Below are 27,467 nucleotides of genomic sequence, written 5' to 3'. Positions count from 1 at the left end.
AGAAGTGGGTTTACCGGGAGGCCAATGAAGCTTCAGGGTCCCTCACCAGCAGGGTCCCTTCACGGCGCAGGGCCCAATTTAGACCATTAACATTCTTTTTTGTAAAGAGTGCTGCCAAATTTATGAGCTTCAGGCCCCACAAAACTTGCATCTGACCTTGTTTATTACCATAGTCAATTTTCAGTTGTCTGCTAGCTAACTGTCTAAATTTAAGCTTTATCCAGGGGCAAATCTTGTTCTCTGAAGGATGGTTATGATTATGAGTGATCCACTGGTTCTTTGTTTTAATGTTTACTTTTCACTTGGTTTGCAAGGCAACAGGACTTTCATGAAATGCTCTGATCCATCCCTATGGAGAGAGTTTTATAAATAATGGAGTTGTCTTCTCCAAACACTAAATGACACGCAGGAACTTGTGAAGACTTGTTCCAGTAAATGAACTGATTTCCAATCATTCCTGAGACAAACCTTGTGTCTGTGTCTTCATTTTTGTTTAAAACGAGCCCCTGGGACATATGGTTCAATGTTAAGAAGAAAAATATCTCAAAGCCATATGTGAAAGATTTGGGGAGTCATTCACACTACTCAGTTCCATTAGTGAGGATAACTGAAAATTGATAATAAATTTTCAATAAATTTATAATTTATTGTGTAATAAATATATCTACTTGATTAAGGATTCCAGTTATTCATTTATTAGTAGTATATTTTAATTCATGAGAGAAGAGAGAATGTCTTACTTACCCTGTCTTACTTACTGTAAGAAATAATATTTCTTACAACTAAAAATTCATTATTCTTCATGTATTTTCAATTGAAAAGTTTAGATTTTTTGAGGTGAGAAGTAATCTGTTTTAAGAGGAAATGTCCCTTTGAAAGGCCAAAGTATGCAATACCATAGTCACAGAGAAATGTGGGGCCAAGATTGATTGATTCCTAACTTACTGCAGTATACTTTTATGCTTTAAAGCTTGTAAGTGAATTTAAAAAAAAAACAAAAAAAACACTTGGTTTTCACTGAAATATGCTCCTTGTCAGTTATCTTCATTAGTCCTAGCCAAATTAGGTGTCTAACCAACAGAGAAAATGGGTAAGAAAGGAAAAGGAGTCAGGCCTTCTACAGATGGCAATGTCATCCTGTGTAGCATTTATACTGCAACATAGGGTGAATTTACCATTACTCTTGAGGATAAGAAAACAGCACGCAAAATATATGTGTCAGAGACTCAAACAGAAAACATCTTTTTAAGCTGGCTCCAACATTTTCATACTGCTGTCTCTGTGGCAGATATTCATGACATTAGACAGGTAAGTTTGGAGGTTAGGGATCATGAAGTCATTGACAATTACAATAGGCTATAGGATGGAAGGAGAACATGGATGCTTATTCTTTACGGAAAGAAAATTTCTTAAGATCCCATATTGAAGGGGCACCTGGGTGGCTTAGTCAGGTAAGCATCTGACTTCAATTCAGGTCATGATCTTAATGATTCATGACTTTAAGCCCCGCATCGGGCTCTGCACTAAGTGCAGAGCCTGCTTAGGATTCTCTCTCTCCCTCTCTCTCTTTCTGTCTCTCTTCCCCTCACGATCTCTCTCTCTCAAAATAAATAAAAATAAAACTTAAAAAAAAGACCCCATATTGAGAAATATCTTCCATCTAATTCCCTCTTTTGTTTGGCTTTAGAAAGCATGTTGAAACCTCAGCTCCTATGAGGAGTAGAGATGAAGACTTCTGGGTTTTAATTATTTTTTAAAAATATTATTGCTTCTGGTCACAAAATGATACCTATACCGTATGGGAGTAAATTTTTATTTAAATTTTATGGCCCACAGCAGTCATAACCATAGATTTTCTTTGTATATAAATGTTGACTACATTTTAATACTTTATATAAAGACCCACTTGTATAACAGGATTATGAAGTATCATAATATAATGTATGCAGGACTGTTCTTTCTTCTCATTCATAAACCATTCACCCTGGTGCCCCTTCTTCACCATTTAAAAAATCTATACAAACTCGTAGGTGCTTTCATTCACTCTTGCATATTCATAACACTGAACGTTTTCACTAGAGGTAAAATTAACTTTGTGTAATAGATTCTATGAGTAATTTTCGTAAAGATAACATACCATGTGACACGAGGTTCTGGCCAGCCGGATACAGAGCAATGTAATTTTACATTTTCTTTTTCCCAAACAGTGTGGGAACGAGGTTTAATGACAAATTCAGGAGCATGGAGAAGATGATCTTCATTCAACTTTCTATGAAATGCTTCAGTTTCTTCTAACTATAAAAAAAATATATCAAAATATTATGGAGTCAGAGTAGCCTGTGCTACTAAGAGAACAAACAGAAACCAAAATTATCATTTTTCCACTTGGAGCTTTACTTGCGTATTTAGACCATTTGCCTTCTCTTTGCCTCTTTAAAAAAGATACACTTAGTTTTTAACGTTCTAAGCCTCAGCAACATATCTTATTTCCCCCTATGGTGGATTTTTTAAGGTTCTTTGGAACTGTACTTTCTGTAGAACCTAAAATTTCATGGAGTTGGGCATCTAGGTGGCTCAATCAGATTAAACATCTAACTTTGGCTCAGGTCATGATCTCACAGCTAGTGAGTTTGAGTCCCGCTTTGGGTGAGCTCTAGCCCCACTTCGTGTGAGCCTTGCTTCTCTCTCTCTCTCTCTCTCTGCCCTCACTCACTTGCACCTCTTCTCTAAAGTAAAATAAAATAAAATAAAATAAAATTTCATGGAGTTTAAAACTACTAAGTCTGTCTTTCTTTGACACACACATTTTTTTTATTTAAAAACCTTTTTTTAATGTTTATTTTTTTTTGAGAGAGAGACAGAGAGACAGAGTATGAACGGGGGAGGGGCAGAGAGAGAGGGAGATACAGAATCAAAGCAGGCTCCAGGCTCTGAGCTGTCAACACAGAGTCCAACGTGGGCTCAAGCTCACAGACTGTGAGATCATGACCTGAGCCAAAGTCAGACACTTAACTGACTGAGCCACCCAGGCACCCGTTTGACCCATACGTTTTAATGTCTTTATCTTTGTATTCTTTGTTTCTTTTTCTTTTTTTAATGTTTATTTCTTTTTGAGAGAGAGAGAGACAGAGTGCAAGCTGGGGAGGGGCAGAGAGAGAGGGAGACGCAGAATCCTTGTATTCTTTTAGTTTTGTTTCTCCATAAGACTACATATTTATTTCTTCATTTGAAACAAATCAATCTATATGTACACACACAATGGTACATGCATTTCTGCTTTTGTAAATTATATTAAATTTCTTTCCTTACTGTTTTTGTCAGCGACAGGCGTTCTGCCTTCTCTCGAATTGCAACTTTCCTTGACTTCTTCTCAAAAGCTTCCTCCTGGTGAAGACTGGACGTAGACTCTTGGGATGCCGTGGACCGTTTGGATACTGCAGAATGTTTGGATACCGCGGACTCTTTGGATACTGCAGAATGTTTGGATACCGCGGACTCTTTGGATGCTGTAGAATGTTTGGATACTGCGGACTGTTTGGATACTGCAGACTTTTTGGATGCTGTGGACTGTTTGGATGCTGTGATTCCTTCTTCACTAGCAAGAAGATTCCTTTGGGCTATATAGGCAGCAGCTTCTTTAACTCTTTCTTCTTCTGTATCTGTAATTCCACTGACATGTACTTGACTAAAATACAATAAGAGCAAAATATAGATATTATGGATGGCAGTGACAGGATTGTCCAACTTTTACTAAGTTCAAAGTACATTGTGACAAAGAAAAACTTCGTAAATCAGGAGCTAACTGTTCACATACAGAAGGGATCACCACCTTAACCAGTAATGGTAACAACAATAATAATACCTATTATGGCCATAGTGTTGCCAAATGCTTTTTATATATATTATCCCATTTTATGTCCACAACAACCCTATGAGGTAAAGTGTATCATTTCTATTTTAGATATATAGTAACAAGGCTCAGAGAAATTAGGTAACTTGCCTCAGATCATTTCATTGGTTTTTTAGAGTGTTTAAATATGATTGAGTCTATAATAAAAGACTTTCCTTCTAGAATAGATGATATTGTAAAATGAGATATCGCCTGTGTGCCTGTGATCCTGATATAAGACTATGTGCTTGATCTGGATTCTATAACTGAGTTGATGTGATGCATTGCTCAGAGCTGTTGCATATATAAATAAATTCTAAAGTTATGGGGAGGCCTCATGCCTACTGGGTTTCTTTCTAAGATAATAAAAGTTATTTGGAGGTGCCTGGGTGGCTCAGTCAGTTAAGCATCCGACTTCAGTTCAGGTCATGATCTCACAGTTCGTGGGTTCGAGCCCTGTGACGGGCTCTGTGCTGACAGCTCAGAGCCTGGAGCCTGCTTCCGATCCTGTGTTTCCCCCTCTCTCAGCCCTTTCCCCACTTGTGCTGTCTCTCCCTCAAAAATAAATAAACATTAAGAAAAAATTTTAAAAAGTTATGTGTGTGTGTGCGCGTGTAAACATATTTAATGAGAGCTTTTACGTATGCTTGCACATAGCCCTGATAAGAAAAATTGACCAAATTTGCATTTGAAGTGGTGATATTTATAAAAGTGACTTGTTTTTATTCATAATTGACGATGATGGCAAGTGAATGGTAACATCCCAAAATGCTTTATAATAGAAGTTGTGCTATAATTTATTAATGTTGTTAAACATATTTAGATGATTTTTAACCTCCTTCAATACCTTTGTTGTCAACCCCAACAGTGAGGAAGTATCATGATCATATTGAAGATTTTCTTGAAATCGAGTCTCCTTAGGCCTCTCAAGGCTGAATTTTACCTTTGATTTTTCTTACAAGAATAGTTACTTAAAATTTAAGCAAATACTGGCATTATGTTTATAAGTTCCTGGTACCTGAATCTGTGTAGTTTGCTGAAAAATAGGGCTCAACATTTGCCCAAGTTTGAAATTTCTCATGGAATTTTACTAAAACATCTGATAAGATTAGTCCACTTTGTTTCTTACTAAACTTAGTGGTAAATTTTAATTTCTTTTTCCTTATCTCTATCTTTCCAAATATTAATAAGGTAATATTTACTAACTCAGTAACATATACACTATAATTTAGGTAGAGAAAAAGGAAGATGGAAGATTTTCAGTTTAGAGTCTTGACATAATTAGCTCTAATTTTTTTTTAATGAGATAGGAAGTGAATGAATTAATAAGTGAATATAAAAATCATCATGAGAATCTGCTTGGAATTCCATACAGAAGTAAATATATAATAGAGAGATTTGAAATGAGCTTTGTAAAATGATTCAATATATATAATAATAGATTATATTCAATGCTAGGCTTGCCCTGAGTTGAGACAACTCTTAAGTAAGAGAACTTTAAGTTTGAGCTCACATTATCTCCGACAGTAGACATGTTGACATAGTTCCAGAGAGCAGAATGAAGTCCTGGTCTCTTGCCTTCTCTACTGCAAATAAGCTAAACCTCAGGAAGACTATAATTATTTCATAAGAGACCTCAAATACATTTAGGAATATTTTTTTCACCCAGGACACCAGGGGTATTTTTCTTTAAGTAAATATAAGTGTATGTCAGTGATAACCCTGCTATAATCTGGGTACAAGAACAAGAATATGATGCTGATATGCTGACAAAAATAAACTACTACAAATTTAAGATGAATTTAAAACCTCCCCAGTACTCGATCTCTGATGGTCTCAACTCAAAAATCTGCCAGTGACACAAAGTTAACTCAATTTATCTGAGAACAAGAATTGAAATAAAAAAAAAAACACTTTTTTTAATGTTTATTTATTTTTAAGAGAGAGACACAGAGAGACAGAGCACGGGGACAGGGGGTGGTAGGGAGAGGCACAGAAAGAGAGGGAGACACAGAATCTGAAGCAGGCTCCAGGCTCTGAGCTGACAGCACAGAGCCCTATGCAGGGCTTGGACTCAAGAACCTTGAGATCATGACCTGAGCCAAAGTCAGACACTTAAGCGACTGAGTCACCCAGGTGCCCCAAGGAGTGAAATTTTAAAGTGCCATCCAGAAGAAATGGTATTTCCCAGAAATACATTATAATTGCAGAGTGCATGTATGTATGTTGCATCGGCCAATCCCTAGAGGACTCTTGGCTCTTCCACTGCCAGCCATGTCACTTTCAGCAAGTCATTGAGCCTTAATTTCCTTGTCCATAAATTGGTATACTAATACCTCTCTAGGGCTGCATTGAGGACTTAGCAAGATAGTCTACATAAAGCATGTAGTATGATTCCCAGAAAATAACAGGTACTTAACAAAGGTTCATTTCTGTCCCATCCTCTTAGATTAATACTGTCAACACCAGTAGGAAGTGTTATTTTCAACACAGTAGTAGAATACAGGACATGGCTCCATATTAAAAAAAACAAAAACAAAAACACTGGAAATAAAACCCAGAAGATAATTTTTTATTTGCATTTTCTTTTATCACTGTTTGTTTTGTAAATTATCATTTCTTGAGACTGGCCCTGAGGAGACAAATTGGTTTGATTTAGGAGAAAGAAGGCACTGAAAGTAAGCAGCTTCATTTCATGTGGTAAAGAGATGGAGAGGTATGCCATGCAGGTTCATGATTAGTTAATATGCTTTTTAAATATATTTTTTTAAAACAGAGTGGGAACAAAGCAGAAAATAAAACATTCTACTCCTCTAGCCTAGCCATCTCCTATAAAGAATATCAGTGTATATTAAACTAACTGTGAAGAGGCCAAGCCTGGGCAAACATACTTAGCAACATACATATATTTCAATGGAAAGTTCACATTTTTTTAAAGTTTATTTATTTATTGGGGGGTGGGGTGAGGGGCAGACAGAGAGGGAGAGAGAGAATCTCATCCAGGTTTCATGCTGTCAGCATAGAGCTGAATGCAGGCCTTAATCTCAGGAACCATGAAATCGTGACCAGAACTGAAATCAAGAGTCGGATGCTTGACCAACTGAGCCACCCAGGCGCCCGGGAAAGTCTACTTTTAAAAAAATCAGAGGGGCGCCTGGGTGGCGCAGTCGGTTAAGCGTCCGACTTCAGCCAGGTCACGATCTCACGGTCCGTGAGTTTGAGCCCCGCATCGGGCTCTGGGCTGATGGCTCGGAGCCTGGAGCCTGTTTCCGATTCTGTGTCTCCCTCTCTCTCTGTCCCTCCCCCGTTCATGCTCTGTCTCTCTCTGTCCCAAAAATAAAATAAACGTTGAAAAAAAAATTTTTTTTTTAAATAAAAAAAAAAAATCAGGGGCGCCTGGGTGGCTCAGTCGGTTGGGCGTCCGACTTCGGCTCAGGTCAGGATCTCGCGGTCCGTGAGTTCGAGCCCCGCGTCCGGCTCTGCGCCGACCGCTCAGAGCCTGGAGCCTGTTTCAGATTCTGTGTCTCCCTCTCTCTCTGACCCTCCCCCGTTCATGCTCTGTCTCTCTCTGTCTCAAAAATAAATAAACGTTAAAAAAAAAATTAAAAAAAAAAAAAATCAGAGATATCAGGGGTGCCTGGGTGGCTCAGTCAGTTGAGCATCTGACTGAGGCACAGGTCATGATCATACAGTTCTTGGGTTCGAGCCCCACATTGGGCTATGTGCTAACAGCTCAGAGCTTGGAGCCTGCTTCAGATTCTGTGTCTCCCTCTCTCTGCCTCTCCCCTGCTCATGCTCTGTCTCTCTCTCAAAAATAAACACTAAAATATAAGAGATCTCAAAGATATCAAAGAAAAAGCTATAAATAGTATATTACTTATCCCATTACCTTCCTAATCAGAATCAGAACAATTATGACATCAGTATCTGAAACAATTCCAAAAGGAACCGTCAGAGAAAAATAGGAAAAACACAGGGAAATGGAAGAAGGTCACCAACAATGACAACCATGTCATTCCTACTGAATTTCCTGATGGCATTTTGCCCTTCATTTTGAATATAGCCTTAGCTCTGTGGATATAGCTCTCCATTCACAGGAAAATAAACAGGGAAGGCTCTGAAGGTTCCCATTAAATTTTAATTTGGTGTCTTAAACAAGTTTCAAGATTCTTCTCTATATTAAAATCATTCCAAAAAAGTTTGTATTTTTTAAAACACACACACACACACACACACACACACACACACACACCCCTTTATGAACATTAACAGCATTAACGGACTTGTGATTTAGTGATTATTTTGTTTGAGTTTGCCTCACAATACATAGTAATCTGTTTTACATTAAACAAATATAGCACAGGCATTCAAATTATGATGCCTTTCTTTTACTTAGTCTACCTTATCTAAGGTTTTTTTCTTCCTAATGAATAACAATTAAAATCACACTGTCAGGGCACCTGGGTGGCTCAGTCGGTTGAGCGTCCTACTTCCACTCAGGTCCTGATCTGGTGGTTCATGGGTTCATCAGGCTCTGTGCTGACAGCTCAGAGCCTGGAGCCTGCTTCAGATTCTGGGTCTTCCTCTCTCTCTGTCCCTCCCCAACTCTCGCTCTCTCTCTCTCAAACATAAATTAACATTAAAAATTTTTTTTTTAAATCACACTGGCAACCACAATAGTTTCCCTCTACCTAAACATAACATCTGATTTTTTTAAAGTTCATCAAACACTTTACGGTTTCAAACCTTTCTTTCTCTTCTACCTATAGTGACTATATATAGTGTTCAATCACTAGCATCCAATGCTCTCCTTCTGATTTCAACCAGTTACATAATGAGAACTAAGTTCCTGATCATTCTCTTCTGTCATGTAGCCATCCTAGGTGGTGGCAGATTTTCACAATGAACACATCTCCCTCAGTGCAGGGTGCCAAAGTTCCTCAGAGCTTTCTCAAGGAAAGTTTCTCAAGCTTTCTCAACATGGTTCAACAAATGTTAGTTGCAATTATTATTACTACCTGACAACACCTACTCTTCACTTTCTAATATTTAAAGCCAGGAAGAGAATACATACGTACCGTCCGGAGAAAATGGGCACCATATAGTCACTTGGCAGATTTTCCTTCTCCTCCCCAGACAGAAGGCTTTTCTTGGCTCTCTTCGGTTGGGGGCTCAACTTGGATGAATAATCTTCTAACATCAGACTGGAATCTGTAAGTCTGAAACAAAACCCCTAATATTAGATAATAACCAAAAATTGCACTGAAAATATTCAAAATGCTTACAAAGGGAAGTTTTAACTTGGGGGGAGGTTTCACAGAATCCTAGATTTCTAATATTATAATATCTTTTATCTTTAGAACTCAAGTGGAGTGAGAAAGTCCTCAAATAATGCACTCTATATAGACACAAGAGAAAAATAGGTCTATGGTAATTTCATAGCTTTTTCCCCTTTAAATTTCAAGGGAAAACAGCAGTGCTTTTGTAATAGTTCCAAATACTCTTTGCTGTTAACATTCAAATTTTAGGCAATCTATAAAAATGGTTTTATCCAAGTCTTTTCAGGGCACTGATAAAATGCAAAGTGTTCTGGATAGGGAACCATTCTCCCTTCCCCACCAAACCATTTTGATGGAGGACCCCTAGGTTCAACTTTGAGGCTTTTATGTAGTATAGACAGACTCCTCTGTTAGAAGGAACACAAGTTCATCAAACAACAGTTAATATCTTTTATGTGAACACACAGTGTTGAGCAACTCAGACAATGATAGGGGTGTGATAAAGAAATTTCGTCAGTTCTGTTGTATACAAAAATGTGCTCATGCACGCTGGTGCTTTTTGAGGTAGATATTATTCTAATAAAAAAATGTATTAGCATGGTGGAAAACATGAGAGAAGAGGTTGCACCTAGAGAAAAGGATTGATAAAACTAAAAGTACAGTCTTTAGGAGCACCTGGGTGGCTCAGTCAGCTGTACTGACAGCTTAGAGCCTGGAGCCTGCTTCAGATTCTGTGTCTCCCCCACTCTCTCTCTCTCTCTCTCTCTCTCTCTCTCGCTGCCCCTCCCCCACTCACTCTCCATCTCTCAAAAATAAAAACATTAAAAAATTTTTAATAAAAATAAATAAATGCACAATCTTTATGTAGCTCTTGAATGAACTGAAATGCATTTTCATTCAAATATATAAAGTGGTCATAAATTTCAGGAGTTCAGGAATCTCTCAAATTAATCCATGGATTCATGTTAAAAGCCCCTGGTCTACATTGTAATGAGAGATATCCACAATAGGGACCTCTACCAGAACTGTGTGTACTATCCTTGTAATTTGAAATAATTCTAAAACAAAATGTTAATACTAAAAAGTCCCCTTGTCCACAGAAAATTTGGGGGAAAAGTGAAGCCATGTGTGTGATGTGTCATGGGAAAAGCAAGCTGCCCAGTTGAAACAGAACAACTTTCCAAACCATCCAAACCTGACCTTTTCTCAATCTTTAAGAAGCATCAGGAAAAGCAAAGAGATGACCTAAATCAAAGCAGAAGACAGGCCAAATGCACACATAGTGCAAAATGAACACATAATAATGCAAGCAAATCTATCCTCTGCTAAACAAGTAGCACCGAATCACAGGGCTTCTAGAGAGTACAGAGGTGGGTGCAGTGGCTCTGGGCCTGGGGGTACAGGGTAGGCTACTGTCTTTGATCCCCAGACTGGAGTGGCAAACTTCTTCCTCTCCCACTAACTAGCTCCTCCCCTAGGGTGAATAGCTATGTCCTAGTCTATGATCAGCATTAAAATTAAAGGTTAGAACTTTGAATTCAAGCTTGTGGATTGGTTACCAATTGGAAGGCTGAGTGAAATTTGTTCCTGGCTGCCTGTTCCAGGCAGCAGCAAAATGACTGCATTCTATACCCCCAGTAGATTACAAAGTACAGGCTGTGCTAATGCAGGTCTAAGTTTAAAGTGCTATTTTCCTTCTCCTCTTTAATTAATTACCATGCAAAATAAAATTAATTTTAGAATTTAAGAGTTACCTTTTCTCCTACTTATACATTTGCATTTTTCATTTTACTCTTGCTTTTCTTTTTAAAAAAATTTTTTTAATATTTACTTATTTTTGAGAGCGAGACAGAGCATGAGCAGGGAGGGCAGAGAGAGAGGGAGACACAGAATCCGAAGCAGGCTCCAGGCTCCGAGCTGTCAGCACAGAGCCCGATGGTGGGGCTTCAATTCTCAAACCGTGAGATCATGACCTGAGCCAAAGTCAGATGCTCAATGGAATGAGCCACCCAGGTGCCCCAACTCTTGCTTTTCTATTTTTGCTCTTTTTTACTTTCATTCTGTCTATAGTCATTCTTATGAGATCATATTTTCAACATTTATCTACATCAAAATGGCTATGATTTGTCATTCTTTTTGTTGTATTGTTGCTCCTTTTTTCTGTCATTTTCTCTTTAAGATGATTTTTTTTTAAAGTAGGCTTCATGCCCAGCACGGAGCCCAACATGGGGCTTGAAATCACGACCTTGAGATCAAGACCTGAGTTGAGATCAAGAGTTGGATGCTTAACCGACTGAGCGACCCAGGTTCCCCTAAGATGAATCTTTTAAATGATGCACTTATCACATAGAATGTACCTGAATGTCATTATTCCATCTTTACAGATAAATCACAGCAGCTGGTTTTTAATATTGAACTTTATGGTAAAGATTCATGGCACTATCATCGATCTCCTGTCATATGTTATTTGGAACAAAAAACTTCACAGACAGCATTATGATGTTTTGTATTATATAGTATTATTTAGAAAATCCAGGCGTGCCTGGGTGGCTCAGTTGGTTAAATGTGTAACTCTTAATTTTGGCTCAGGTCATAATCTCATGGTTGTGAGATGGAGTCCCACATGGGGTTCAGCACAGAGCCTGCTTGGGATTATCTCTCTCTGCCCTTGCCCCACTCATGCTTGCTCTCTCTCTCTCAAAACTCAAAAAAAAAAAAAAAAGAAAAAGAAAAAGAAAATCCAAAGTACTTAGGAAAAAAATCTTTGTTACGTTCTTTAAAGTTTCTTCAAGCTTTTAAATACTAATAATATATAAAAAGCATGTGAGGGATTAGATGTTAAAATACTATGCCAACTGACTACTTAGCAATAACTCATTTACTGAAGATAGCAAACAAAACTAAATCAGAGAAACATCAAATTTTAAGGAACTATGTCATAATCAGTCCAAATAGTTATTTGAAGAAAACCATCAATAGTCTATCTTGTTATGATCCGTGAACACTGAAGTCCAACATCTTACTCTATTGAATTCTGAAGCTGAATGTTTTTACAGGAGAATATTTTAAGTAGAACATGTAAAATTTAAATTTCTTTGAATTTAAATCAAAAGATGAAATAAGGTTTTGCTAACCTCTTGGGTTTTTACTTGTATCTAAATATTGAAAATAATCCTCTATCTTACAAGTCCATTTCTGAGTAGACACTAAACTTTACATGCATGGATCTATTTGGGTGTTTTCTAACTACTAAAACTACAATTAATGTTCTTTATGTACTCAGCTTAAATCGTGAAGCTTTCTGAATTTCCATTTATGGAGGCAATGAAATTAAGCAATGGTTAAGGATTGATTTGTGTGTGCATACATGCACACACATATCTATAACTGTGTCTATATTTTGGCACTCTGCTACCAATTGGGGTATGTCCTGTTAATATGCCTAAAGTTAACAGAATTTAAAGAAATATCATGGTGTGTGTGGCATCATCACATCTACAACCAGCAGCATCACAGAAAAGCGATGTAGCCAAGCTCTCTCCGGAAATATTTCAGGAACTCAGAAAGAGGCTTAGACCTTCATCCAATTCAAATACTGAACAACAACCAAAGACAACATTCTGCTATTACAACTTCATAATTATGCTTTACAGGAAAATAAAAAACAAAACCACTTATAGGAAGATATCTCAAGGATATTTATAACAGGCTCCTCATTTTATATTTGGAATACACAGAGTGTCTTTATAACTTGCCCATGTTCACACAGCAAGTTGGTAGTGCAAGAAGGACTAGCACCCGTCTAGGTCAGTGTTCTTACCACTAGACCAGTGGTCTCTAACTTTTGTGACTGAGTACTCCCGATCCAAAAATACTGGGGGCATGCCACTTATATACGTTTGTTTATTTGTAAGTCCTATGCATATACTACTATATAAATAGTCTCACTCACTCTATGAAACATTCAATCAATAGAAACATTTTAAAGACCAAATCTGATGTTTTTGAAAAACTAGTAGTGCTAACTAATATTTCTTCCTATGCTTCCATGGTTTGCCTTTGTGGATATCCCACTTTGGAAACCATAATACCATATCACACTGCCTATACTGACTCCCATTGTGATTTGCTATTCCTTAATTTATTCATAGATCATGAAATCATCACAGTTCAGTTGAAAATATAGCCTTAAAAAACTCGTTAGATTTTACATGAAGTAAAATCAGTTCCTTAAAGTTATGTTTGTAATCATCATGTAATTTGGGGAAACTGTCCTAGTTCTCCAGGAAGAGAAACTTTATTTATACTTACATTAAGTAGGGATCTGCTTACTGGCTATAGTACTTTCTGAAAATGTGATAACCTATTGGCATGTTGCAGAAAAATGATGGGCTGTAGGCATTGTCTTCTATTGACACTGCTCCCAAAACTAGCCTCACCCATCCCTATTTGCTCAGGTTATACTGCATTATTACTTGATCTTTCCCACTGCCTATGACCACCCATGGAGAGGGATAGTCTATAATCTTTGTATCCATACTCTATCCACTTTGTATCCACACTGTGCCTGATGATGTTCAATAAATGTTTATTAAATGAAGTGAAATCATTCATTCCTGTATTTACCCTAGCTCAGTGATTTTCAACCTTGGCTTCACACCAGAATCTGCTGAGGAGTTGTTAAAAATGACCAATGCAGAGGTGGGACTTCTAGTATGGTGGAGTGAGTACTTCAGCAGTTACTCTCCCCCAAAAGCAATGATAAAAATGGATACAAGTGTCAAAACCAACCCATTCAGGGCTCTGAAAATCAACCAAAGGCATACACAAAACTGAGAACTAGTTATTCATAAAAAAGCCACTGAACTTTAGGTATGAACAATGGAAATATGGCATTCTGCCTAGCCCTCTCTCCTCCCCCCTCCCTTAGCTCAGTTTATAAGGTAGTTCTACCAAAGTAGAAAAAGGCATGACAATCAGAATGTTCACTGCCAGAGGGGGCTGACTTGATTTGCAGCAGGGTATGATAAAACTCCATATCCAGAAGCACTGTGGGAAACACTAGCAATCTAAGTAGTAAACAAATAAAGGAAGACCAGAAACTCAGTTGCCTCAGGTTCCAATCATGGTTAGGACAAGCAGCAGACTGGCATATCAGCCAGCAATTTAATATATGAAATTTATTGTCAAATTGGTTTCCATACAACACCCAGTGCTCATCCCAAAAGATGCCCTCTTCAATACCCATCACCTACCTTCCCCTCCCTCCCACCCCCCATCAACCCTCAGTTTGTTCTCAGTTTTTAAGAGTCTCTCTTACGCTTTGGCTCTCTCCCACTCTGACCTCTTTGTTTTTGTTTTTTTTTCTTCCCCTCCCCCATGGGTTTCTGTTAAGTTTCTCAAGATCCACATAAGAGTGAAAGCATATGGTATCTGTCTTTCTCTGTATGGCTTATTTCACTTAGCATCACACTCTGCAGTTCCATCCACGTTGCTACAAAGGGCCATATTTCATTCTTTCTCATTGCCATGTAGTACTCCATTGTGTATATAAACCACAATTTCTTTATCCATTCATCAGTTGATGGACATTTAGGCTCTTTCCACAATTTGGCTATTGTTGAGAGTTCAGCCAGCAATTTAATAGGAAGATCTTGGAAATAAGACTACCACAGGGGGCCTTCAAAAGTTCTCCATATGCCTGCATAGAAAAAACTGGAGAGGATGCAAGCTATCCACACATAATTGGTTGACTAAGCCTGTGTCCATGTGCAGAAGACAGATAAGAGAGTCTAGAGTAAGCAAAGCCAGGAAGTATGTATTCAAAAGTTACCTGAACTTTAAAGAATTTTTTATTAAATTTTTTAATGTTTACTTGATATTGAGAGAGAGAGAGAGCACAGGTGGGGAAGGGCAGAGAGAGAGGGAGACACAGAATTTGAAGCAGGCTCCAAGCTCTGAGCTGTCAGCACAGAGCCTGACATGGGGCTCAAACTCACAAACCGTGAGATCATGATCTGAGCCAAAGTTAGATGCTTAACCAACTAAACCACCCAGGTGCCCCAAGTTACCTGAACTTTAAATGTGCTCACCAGTATACACCCAAATCTATTGCCAGAAAGTGAACTCTTTTGTTTGAGCACAATGTCTGGCCACTCATTTACAGGTCATTAATCTATGCACACACAAGTTGATCCCTATGAATTTAGGCTTAAAAATGAGAACAATAATTTAAAAGACATCAGCAGTCACACAGTGCTGGTAAACAGACCCTATAAGTACATTTAGACAAGTTATTAAACAATACCAAAGCACAATGGCAAAACATTTAAGGGAAAATTCAGAATCCAGAATTACTACAATATATTTTTTAACATGTCCAATTCTAAACAACAACAAAAATTATGGAACATGCCAAGAAATAGGAAAATGTGATCCACACCAACAGAATAAAACAGTAAATAAAAACTGTCTCTGGGTACACTCTGATGTTGGATTTAACAAAGACTGCAAAGGAAAAATTATAAATATGTTCAAAAACTAAAAAAGGAAACCATGTTTAAAAATTAAAGGAAAGTATGACAATGACTCAAAAAAATAGAGAATGCCAACAAAGAGAAATTATAAAATAGGATCAAATTTATTCAAGGAGCGCCTGGGTGACTCAGTCAGTTAAGCATCTGACTTTTAATTTCAGCCCAGGTCATGATCTCACAGATCATGAGTTTGAGTCCCATGTTGGGCTCCTCACTGACAGTGCTGAGCCTGCTTGGGATTCTCCTTCTCTCCCTCTCTCTCTGCCCCTCCCCCACTCTCTCAAAATAAATAAATAAACTTTAAAAATAAATAAATAGATAGATAATAAATTGTTAAAGGGACTCAAAAAAGATTTTAGATAGAAGAATAAAGAATCAGTGAACTTGAAGATAAAAATTATCCAATCTAAAAAACAGGTAAAAGAATGAGTAAAACTTTTAAAATTTTCAGAGGTCTGTGGGACATCATCAAACATTCCAATATATGAGTAACAGTAATATCATAAAGAAGAGAGATAGAGAAAGGGTAGGAAAATATATTTAAAGAAATAATGGCTTAAAACTTTCCAAATTTGATGACAAGTATTACTCTATGGATCCAGGGTGCTCAACAAACCCAAGTAAGGTACACACAAAAGAGATACAAACCTAGATAAATCATAGTTAAACTGTTGAAAACCAAAGTCAGAGAGAAATCTTGAAAGTAGCAAGGGTACAATGATTAATCACATACAGGAGAAAAATATATTAATGGTTGACTTTTCATCAGAAACAATATATCCCAGAAGGCATTGATATCATTGACCTATTTAAGTTCTGAGAAAAAGTTAATATCTATATCAAGGGGCACCAGGGTGGCTCAGTCGAGTGAGCGTCCCACTTCGGCTCAGGTCATGATCTTGCAGTTTGTGAGTTCGAACCCCACATCAGGCTCGCTGTTGTCAAACTATCAGCATAGAGTCCACTTCGGATCCTCCATCCACCTCCGGCTGCCCCTCCCCCACTTGCAAAAAATAAAAATAAAAAAATAAAAGAATTCTATATCCAGAAAAACAAAAGCAAAAATAAACTATTGGGTCTATACCTAATTAAAATGCTTTTGTATTGTAAAGGAAACCATCAACCAAACAAACAGGCAATCTTTTGAATGGGAGAAGATATTTGCAAATGATATATCCAGTAAGGGGTTAATATCTAAAATATGTAAAGAATTTATACAACTCAACATAAAAAAAAAAAAAACTGATTAAAAATTTGGCACAGGATCTGAATAGACATTTCTCCAAACAGGACATACAGATGGCTCAAGAGATGTTGAGCATGAAAAGATTCTTTTTTTTTAATTTTATTTTTTTAATTTAATTTATTAATTTAATTTACCAAATTAGTTAGCATATAGTGCAACAATGATTTCAGGAGTAGATTCCTTAATGCGCCTTACTCATTTAGCCCATCCCCCCTCCCACAATTCCTCCAGTAACCCTCAGTTTGTTCTCCATATTTATGAGTCTCTTATGTTTTGTCCCCCTCCCTGTTTTTTTTTTTTTTTTGCTTCCCTTCCCTTATGTTCATCTGTTCTGTGTCTTAAAGTCTTCATATGAGTGAAGTCATGTGATTTTTGTCTTTCTCTAACTGACTAATTTCGCTTAGCATAATACCCTCTAGTTCCATCCACATAGTTGCAAATGGCAAGATTTCATTCTTTTTGACTGCCGAGTAATAGTCTATTGTATATATATACCACTTCTTTATCCATTCATCCATCGATGGACATTTGGGCTCTTTCCATACTTTGGCTCTATTGTTGATAGTGCTGCTATAAACATTGGGGTGCATGTGCCCCTTCGAAACAGCATACCTATATCCCTTGGATAAATACCTAGTAGTGCAATTGCTGGGTCATAGGGTAGTTCTATTTTTAATTTTTTGAGGAACCTCCATACTGGTTTCCAGAGTGGCTGCACCAGCTTGCATTCCCACCAGCAGTGCAAAAGAGATCCTCTTCCTCCACATCCTCGCCAACATCTGTTGTTGCCTGAGTTGTTAATGTCAGCCATTCTGGCAGGTGTGAGGTGGTAGCTCATTGTGGTTTTGATTTGTATTTCCCTGATGATGGGTGATATTGAACATTTTTTTATGTGTCAGTTGGCCATCTGGATGTTTTCTTGGAGAAGTGTCTATGAGCATTAAAAGGTTCTTAACATCATTAACCATTAGGGAAATGCAAATTCAAAACCACAAGATTATTGCCTTACACCTATCAGAATGGTTAGAATCAAAACGACAAGAAATAACATGTGATGAGGATGCGGAGAAAAAAGAATCTTTGTAAATTGTTGGTGGGAATGTAAATTGGTACAGCCACTGTGGAAAACAGTATAGAGACTACTCAAAAAATTAAAAATAGAAATACCACATTATCCAGTAATTCCACTATTGGGTATTTAACCCCCCCAAAAATGAAAACACTAATTCAAAAAGATACATGCACCTCTATGTTTACGGCAGTATTATTTATAATAGCCAAGATATGGAAGTACCCCAAGTATCCATTGACAGATGAATATATTAAAAAATTAACTTATATATAATATACATATAATATATAATGAAATATTAATCACCCATAAAAAAGGATAAGATCTTGCCATTTACAACAACATGGATACACCTAAAAGGCATTATGCTAAGTGAAATAAGTCAGACAAAGACAAATGCCATGCGATTTCATTTTATGTGGATTCTAAAAAAGCAAAACAAACAAAAAGCAGAAGCAGACCTATAAACAAATATAAAAAACAATCTGATGGTTGGCAGAGGGAAGGCAGGTAGGAGGATGGGCAAAATGGCTGAAAGGGAGTGGGAGATACAGGCTTCCCATTATGGATTGAATAAGTCATGGAGATGAAAGGGATAGCATAGAGAATATAATTAATGGTATTCTAACGGTGTCATATGGTAACAAATGGTAGCACTTGTGGTGAGCACAGCATAACGTATAGACTTGTTGAATCACCATCTTGTACACCTGAAACTAATGTGGCATTGTGTATCAACTATACTTCAATGAAAAAATTCTATATCTAATAAAACTATCACTCAAAACTGAAGTCAAAGTGAAGACATTCCCAGACAAATGAAAACTGAGAGAATTCATTGCTAGCAGACCTGCCTTACAAAAAGTGTTAAAGCAAATCCCTCAGGTTTAAAGAAAATGACACCAGGGCGCCTGGGTGGCTCAGCCAGTTTTGTGTCTGACTTTGGCTCAGGTCATGATCTCACAGCTCTGTGAGTTCGAGCCCTGCATCGGGCTCTGTGCTGACGGCTCAGACCCTGGAGCCTGCTTCGGATTCTGTGTCTCCCTCTCTCTCTGCCCCTAACCCACTCACATTCTGTCTCTGTTTCTCTCAAAAATAAATAAACATTAAAAAAAAATTTAAAGGAAATGACACCAGACAGTAATTTGAATCCACACACACACATACTCTTCTTTGTGAAGAATACCACAAAGTAAATATTTGGATAAATGTATTTGCATATATACATTTCCACTCTCTTCAATACTTTGAAAGACATAGATTGCATAAAGCAATAGTTATCATACTGCATTGCTGGGTTTATAATATTAATTTTAATATATATGACCATTGTGCAAAGGACAGGGGAGGAAATGAAGCCACATTGAAGCAAAGTTTCTCTGTTCTACCAGTATTAAATTAGTATAAATCTGAAGTAGAATGTGGTAAGTTAATATGCGCACTGCAATTCCTAAAGCAATATCTTTTAAAAAAATGTAGTTAAGAAACAAGGAAATTAAGTGGTACACTAAAAATGACTATTTAACATAAAACAGGGCAATAAAGGAGAAATAAATGAACAAAGGATATGAGATATACAAAGGATATGAAATATATAGAAAAAAAACCCAAAAGTAGCAAACATAACACCAACCATATTAGTAATTTTATTAGATGTGAAGGGATTAAAAACTCCAAGGAACAGCAGATATTGTCAGAATGGGGATTTTTAAAAATCCAATTGTAGGCTGCTACAAAAGCCCCATTGCATATCCAAAGACACTTAGGGGCCCCTGGTTGACTCAGTCAGTAGAGTATGGGACTCTTGATCTCAGGGTTGTAAGTCTGAGCCCCATGTTGGGTGTAGTACTTCTTTTGACAAAGAAGTAGAAAACTTGTGTATTGAAAATGACAAAACATTATTATGATAAGTGAAAAAAGATCTGAATAAGTAAATATTCCATGTTCATGGACTAAAATATATTGTTAAGAAGGCACATTTTCCAAAATTGTTCTACAGTTTCAACATTATTTTTTTTTAATTTTTTAACATTTGTTTATTTTTGGGAGAGAGCATGAGTGAGGGAAGGGCAGACAGAGAGGGAGACACAGAATCTGAAGCAGGCTCCAGGCTCTGAGCTGTCAGCACAGAGGCCAATGCAGGGCTCAAACTCACAAACTGTGAGATCATGACCTGAGCTGAAGTCGGATGCTTACCGACTGCGCCACCCAGGCACCCCTCAACATGATTCTCATCAAAATCCCAGCAGATTTTTTTCTTTGTAGAAACTGCCAAGGTTATCTTAAAATTTATACAGAAATGTGAAGGAACACATAGGCAAAAGATTTTTTGTAGAAGAGGAACTGAGTTTGAAGACTTATATTCACCGATTTAAAACTTTTTATAAGTAACAATTTTAATTAATTCATTTTTGATAAAGGTGCTAAGGAATTAAAGGGGGAAAGAAAACCTTTTCAACAAATGGTGCTGGACCATTGTATATCCATATGTGAAAGGATGAACTTAGAACTTTACTCAATATCACATGCGTAATTTAATTAAACATGCATCAAATTTCCTTTGTTTTTATATCTTTTATTTTAAAAAAATGTTTAACGTTCATTTATTTTCAAGAAACAAAAAGAGACAGAATGCAAGTGAGGGAGGGGCAGACAGAGAGGGAGACAGAATCCGAAGCAGGCTCCAGGTTCTGAGCCATCAGCACAGACAGCGGGGCTTGAACCCACAAACCGTGAGATCATGACCTGAGCCAAAGTCAAACACTTAACCAACTGAGCCACCCAGGCACCAAAAAAATGGATCAAATTTCTACATGTAAAAGTGAAAATTATAAAACTCTTAGAAGATAAGAGAAACTCTTTATGATATTGAGTTAGCCAAAGAGTTCTTAGAGATAACACCAAAAGCATGATTCAAAAAGAAAAAAAAAGGAATGAATTAAACTTCATCAAAATTGAAAAGTTCTGGCCTTTGAAAGACACTGTTAAGAGAATGAAAGGAATGAGAGAAAATATTTTCAAATACATATCTAATAAAGGATTGTATGTAAAATATTCAAATAACTCTGACAACTCAATAATAAGCAGAAAAAATCCATTTAAAAATATGCAAAAGAAAAAAAGAAGCAAAAGGTTTGAACAGGCTTGTCACCAAAGAAGATATATAAATGGCTAATGAGCATATAAAAAGATGGTCAACATCATTAGTCATTAGGTAAGTGCAAATTAAAACCAAAATGAGACCCCACTACCTACCGACAAGAATGGCTATAATAAATAAGACAGAAGGTAACTAATGTGGATAAACTGGAATTCTCATACATGGCTATGGGAATGTAAAATGGTACAGTCACTGCAGAAAACAATTGAATAGTTTCTCATAAAGTTAAACATAAACTCAGCATGTAGCTGATATTTTAGAAGGTGCTGGAGAAAGGTAACTTCAAAAATAGCCTTTCAAACTGTGTTATATGTAACAGTACCACTGAAATTTTCACAGGTTTATTTTTTAACTTTCCTTAACAACTTGATTTATTCAACAGATCCTATAAACATATTTATTCATATTCTACTGTGTGCAAAATACTGTGTCTGACTGGGGTGGGAGGGAGATATAAAGAGAAATTAAAGACCCTTGCTTTCTCAGAGCTTTACAACTTATAGGGGAATAAATGCTACCAGGCCTGACATGTCATATAATGTCCATCAAGGAAGAAAGCACAAAAGGACAGAAGGAACACAGGCAGATACGCAGAAAGAGCAGTGCAAACAAAAGTTGAATTCACAGGCTTGAGAGACAACTTCCGTCTGGGGTTACCAGGGAATCCTTTGTGGAAGAGCTGGACATTGAAAGAGGGGTAGGTCATCCTGGGATGACACAGTGGTAGGTGCAAAAGCTTCAAAGTAAAAGCTCGATTTTTATTCCTGACTTATGTATGTGTCATCGTTAGACTTTACTGAGTGGTCACAAAAGAATTGAACTCACTTTTATTATTACAACAATTTTCCTTTAAAACCGCATCTTCGTATATATTTGCAACTTATTCCTGTTGCATACAAACAAAATGCTCAGCTGTTTACCAGAAGAAAGGGAGAGGCAGCGGTTTTAGTGAACTATGGGTCATCCTTCTCGGCTGTCTTCACTCAGCTAGTCAGCCACTCCTTGGGGGCTTCTGGTATCTGAAGCCCTATCTCTTTCATCTTCAGCACCCCCTGGAGGGTCAGGAATAAGTACTTGAAGTTTGCAGTCTCTCTTTTCATTTCTACTTTTCCATCAGTCATATCTCCCTCTTGCAAAACTTGAAAGACAATACTTTCTTTGGGGTTTTATGAAAAGGTTGTTTCGGATCTACTTTTGATTTAGAGTAGCTTCGTTCTATGATCCTCCTTTGATATGGGTATCATGTCAGGCTCAACACTTCTACTGACCTTTCAATTCTCCTGTTTCCCAATCCGAACACTTATGGAGGTTTCAGGAGAACATCAAAGTTAGACAAGTAGGAGACTTTGAGTCCTTTCTTTTTTACTAATACACTTTGCAGAAAAGGCTTCTAATAAGATATAAGCATGAATTTTGTTTGATTAACATCACTCTTGAAATTTACTGATGTGTAGCGTCATAATAAGTAAACATCCTTGGTTTTTTGTTTGGTTTTGCATTATTTACCTTACACTTGTCTTTTTTCCCCTTCTCCATTTCACTTTCTCAGCCATGAAAATATTTTATTTTTAGTTTTTAAAAAAAATGTTTAGTTATTTAAATAGGAATGTAGCCACAATTTTTTCTTCTCTTTATTGCTTTATTTTTTCCATTATTTAAGTTTCCATCGATAATTAACATTTTATCTTCCTTTTGGTAATTTTCCACAGCTAATGTATAGCCGTGAGCTAAAAGCAAATACCATGGAGGTTTGAACCACTTTTCAACATGAATGTAGAACAGTCATGTGTTCTAGAAAAGGTGAAGGAGTAAAACACTGAGAGATTTAAATCTTTTGTGGTCCTTCTCTACACATACCTTTCAGTTTTTATCCATTTATGACTATTTTAGAAATTAACCCAGATTATGGCCTATTTTTAAGCAGAAGTGAAAAGGTTTACTCCATAGTTCCTAGATATTATATTATGCACGACACTTGAAGGAGATGCCTTATAAAGTTTTAGTCTGTGAACTGAAAATTGTCCAGGGTTTTAAAAAGTTAGTCTTATTATTTATAAGGCAGCCCAGAAATCCACATCCCACCCCACTTTGAGGATGGTCACTGTGGTTGCATGGAAGTTACCCCCCTCCTTTGGGGTGCTCTTGCTTTCTCTTGTTTCATCTAGAAAGGCTGCTGTGGAAAAGGTCAAGCCTGTTGCTACGGCTCCCATGGGCTTCCAGAGTTCCGAAATCTCTGTAGGGAAGCTCAGTTACACTCTACTGCCCAGCCAGCCAGGAACAGAGCTAACATTTCACATTGGAGCCTGGGAGGTACCACTTTGCCCCCCTTCCACCTTTGGCTGACCCATTCTATTCCTACTCTACTAAAGGACATGCCTTCCTTCTCACAGGATGGTTCACCTGTCTGTGGAAGATGAATGCCATTCTGGAGGTATCTTGTATCATCTAAACTTGAATTTAGCCTGCAAAAGAGCTTAGCAAATAACGGTTTTGAGTGACAGGGCAAAGCACAGGTAACAGAATGAATCACATCTTACCTGGCCTCAGTGTAAGTACCTGTGAAAGGAAGAGCTTAAGTTAGATGAGCTTTTGGTCTCTTCCTGCTTGACCATTCCACAGTTCTGCGGATCCACAAACTGCTGATAATATGAAGCTGGTATTACCAGGAGTGACAGTCCCAGCTCTCTCCATGCAAACGAGCCACATGTTTATAGCAGTGATAGTAGGGAGATTGACATATGGCGAAGGCTACTCTCCTTGGATTCAGGGATTCAGAACATAACTCAGTTGGCTTATAAAGAAGTAATCGGCAGGGCACCTGGCTGGCTTGGTCAGCAGAGCATGTGACTCTTGATCTTGGGGTTGTAAGTTTGAGCCCCATGTTGGGTATAGAGATTACTTTAAAATAAAGTATTTTTTTGTAAAAAAAGAAGTAATTGGCAATAAACTTGCCTATTTCTTGGGGGGAAAATGTAACTGACTTTTCTGCTTTCATTAGATTTTTCTCTGATCTTTTTCTTTCATATGGGAAATAATGTAACTCGTCATTTTCTTAGTATTTAAAATGTGGAAGACAAATCCCAGAACACTGAATTGACTTTTGTAATCCAGAAACTGTGGTGCTTTTTCCTTATATACAATAGTTAAGCTTTTATTTAGAGATGAGGCTATAAGACTATTTCTAGAGGAGAAAAGGTAAGAGTAGGCAACCTGGATATATCAGTGGCTTTCCAAACAAATTTCATTTCCCATAACTGTCTATAGTTCAATAATTTTTTGTAATTCATATTCAGCTGCTTGAATCTATAGGTGGACCTAAATCCCCATACAACTATGGTTATTTCAGGTGTTTTTCCTATTAAGTACCATAAAAAACACTAACAGTGGAACAATGTACTTCATTGGATCTTGGGGAATGAAGAATAAGGATATGGTTTTACCATCATTATTCTGCCTAAAGAGACTCTCAGAAAATTCATTGTATAACAAATCTACATGGATCTTTTTGCAGCCTCAAAACTATGTGACTATGGGAGTTGAAAAGCCCTGTGACAAATCTGGTAGAAGTAAGAATTCAGCAAAAGCTAATAAATCCAAAAATATGTTCATCATATCCTTTCTGACTTCCCATCTGCCCTTCCTGGACTACAGCATTGGCCTCCTATCTGGGTGACCTGCTTCTGCTCATGCACCAGTCTGTTCTCCACAGAGCAGCCACAGTGCTCCTGTCACAACTAAAGTCAGATCAAGTCATTTCTGTGCTCAAAACTTTGCCAAGACTCCCTCTAACTCAGAATAAAAAATTCTTACAATGGCCCACAAGGCCATTTGGTTGGCCATGCCCTGTCCATTTCCTTTCTGACATCTTCACGTACTTTCCCCTCACTCCTCTGTTCCCTCAGTGGCCTCGATGCTGTTCCTTGCTGAAAGGCCTTGTAGTGGCTGTTCTCAATGTCTGGTGCACCTTTCCCCCAGACAATTCCCTCTGCTACTCCACATCTTTGTTCAGATATCACCTTCCTGAGGAGGTCTGACTACTCTACTTAAAATTCCAACCTGCACCCCCACCCCACATACTGATGTGTCTTAGCCTACTGGATTTTTTTATTACTTCCATAACATCTATTACCTTCTAGAGTGATATAAAATTCAAGGCCATTTTGATTATATTTATTGTTTATGGCCTGTCTCTCCATGCTAGAACATATCCTCCATGAGGGCAGGAATCTTTGTCAGTTTTGTTCAGCAATCTATCCCAAGCACCTAGAGCAGTGCTTAGCACACAGGAGGCATTCAATAAATATTTAGTGAATGAATGGACAATACTTAAACCTCAGTGACTGTCCCTGTGTGCTAGCTATTACATCAAGTACTTTATGTGATTATTTCTTTTAGACTTCCCAACATGAGGGATAAACATTTTCCCCATTTTACAGATGAAGAAACTGAGAGGTTAACTAGCTTATCTGAAGTCACAAGTCTAACTCCAAGTAAGCACAGCCTGTTTGACCCCAAAGACTATCCCCTTTGCATTATAACATCTGGAAATGAATATGTAGAAAATGGATACTAATCTGATGCCAGCAGCTGAGGTCAAGACACAGAAATGTCCACAGGCAGTAGATTTCTTTGGTAACATCTTTTGAAACCACCCTAAGGTGGGAAATAGAGCAAGTTTTCAGGTCCCCCTCCGTCCTGCTGTAATCAAACCTGCCAATAAAAGACAGAGGCTTCTGTGTTCAGTGGTCTCTATTTTGAACATTGGTATCTTCTGTCTGAATTGGAATTGTTTTGAGCATTAGCATATTCTTTGCAAACTATAGTAGTTTCAAAAGAGGTTATTACTTGGGTAACCACCAAGGGTAGTTTACCAATGTGACATGAGTGTAGGTAAGGGCATAATTTAAAGTTAGGCAGAGGTGTGCCTGGGTGGCCTAGCTGGTTAAATGCCATACTTCAGTTCAGGTCATCATCTCACAGTTCATGAGTTCAAGCCCCATATAGGGCTCTGTGCTGATAGCTCAGAGCCTGGAACCTTCTTCGGATTCTGTCTCCCTTTCTCCCTGCCCCTTCCCCCACCCTCTCTCTTTCGTTCTCTCTCTCTCAAAAATAAATAAATATTTAAAAATTTTTAAAAAACAACAAAATTAAAAAAAATAAAGTTAGGCAGAATATCCCAGACAAGTTACTCATGCCTCAGTTTTCTCGTCCCCACACTAGTGTCTTCTACAGTCCCTCGTGAGTCACTATGTCTGATTCTAAGTGACAAGTTAGAGTCTGTGAGGTTTCAGGTTTGGCATTCATGAATGCTCCTGGATCGATTGTTCCCTATTCTGAATCTTGTTATTGTGGTGCTCAATGGCTTTTCTAGTAGGAGGGCAAATAAAAGGAAACATAATGAAAAACTATATATTGCTGCTTCAAGAAAAATCTGGTGGCTATGAGGTGAAGGGGAGTTGGCTGATCATAACTGTCACTGGGTACTCATGGAAAGGGTGGGGGGCTTGGGGTACGATGGGGGTTAAAATCATTATTGTACCATTTCTTAGTGCAAGGGAGAAAATTTATTTAGTCTACTTGGGCTCTAATTTTCTCATTTTTATTCTTTAATGTTTATTTATTTTGGCAGAGAGAGAGACAGAGAAGAGAACACGGGTGGGGCAGAGAGAGAGAGAGGGAGGGAAAGAATCCCAAGCAGGCTCTGCACTCTCAGCACAGAGCCTCATGAACTGTGAGATCATGACCTGAGCCAAAAGCAAGAGACCCATGTTCAACTGAGCCACCCAGGCACCCCAAATTTTCTCATTTTTAAAAAGAGAATAATAATTTCTACTTCTCAGGGTTACTGTAAAGATACAGTAGTATAGAGGATACTGTGCTGAATTGCATCATATGGGTTGAATTTCAACTGTTTAGAATCAAGAAATTCAATATCTACCATTACCACAGGGTTGAGGGACAACTCTAAATCCCTCCATCATCCTAGAACTATGCTGTGTTATCTCTGCTTTTTGAAAGTTATTCATTCCTACCAAGTGTAACAAAATATTTCATTTATTATTTCCATCTTAATGTGTGATCCAGCTTACTGAAAAGAAAGTTACCATGATTTCCATAATATCACACTCCCTAAAACATCTGCCTTAATTCATCCTAACTTCATATAATATTGGTATTGGGAAAGGGACCCTCAGGCCACACACTGGGTTGTCTGATGTTTATATTCACACTTTCTAGTGCAGTGGTTCTGACCTTTGTTGAGTCACAGTGTTCTCTGGGAATCTG

The 27,467-nt window shown here is 37.6% G+C and overlaps 1 protein-coding gene across 3 annotated transcripts in view; it reads right to left on the bottom strand.

The window, feature by feature from the left end:
• Nucleotides 1–27,467, bottom strand: part of MYOM1 (myomesin 1) — a 154,168-nt gene that overhangs the window by 103,208 nt on the left and 23,493 nt on the right. For all 3 annotated transcript variants that reach the window (XM_053902473.1, XM_053902474.1, XM_053902472.1), the window contains 3 exons: nt 8,968–9,108; nt 3,310–3,685; nt 2,138–2,295 (listed from right to left, as the gene is read on the bottom strand). In XM_053902473.1, the coding sequence (XP_053758448.1) occupies nt 2,138–2,295; nt 3,310–3,685; nt 8,968–9,108 (675 nt within the window). The remainder of the gene's footprint in view (nt 1–2,137; nt 2,296–3,309; nt 3,686–8,967; nt 9,109–27,467) is intronic.

This window comes from Panthera pardus, unplaced genomic scaffold (genome assembly GCF_024362965.1).
Source record: "Panthera pardus isolate Hobbes unplaced genomic scaffold, ASM2436296v1 HiC_scaffold_15, whole genome shotgun sequence".
NCBI classification, from domain to species: domain Eukaryota; kingdom Metazoa; phylum Chordata; class Mammalia; order Carnivora; family Felidae; genus Panthera; species Panthera pardus.
Note: the sequence above shows the minus strand (reverse complement) of the source record. Positions and strands in the feature narration are given on the sequence as shown.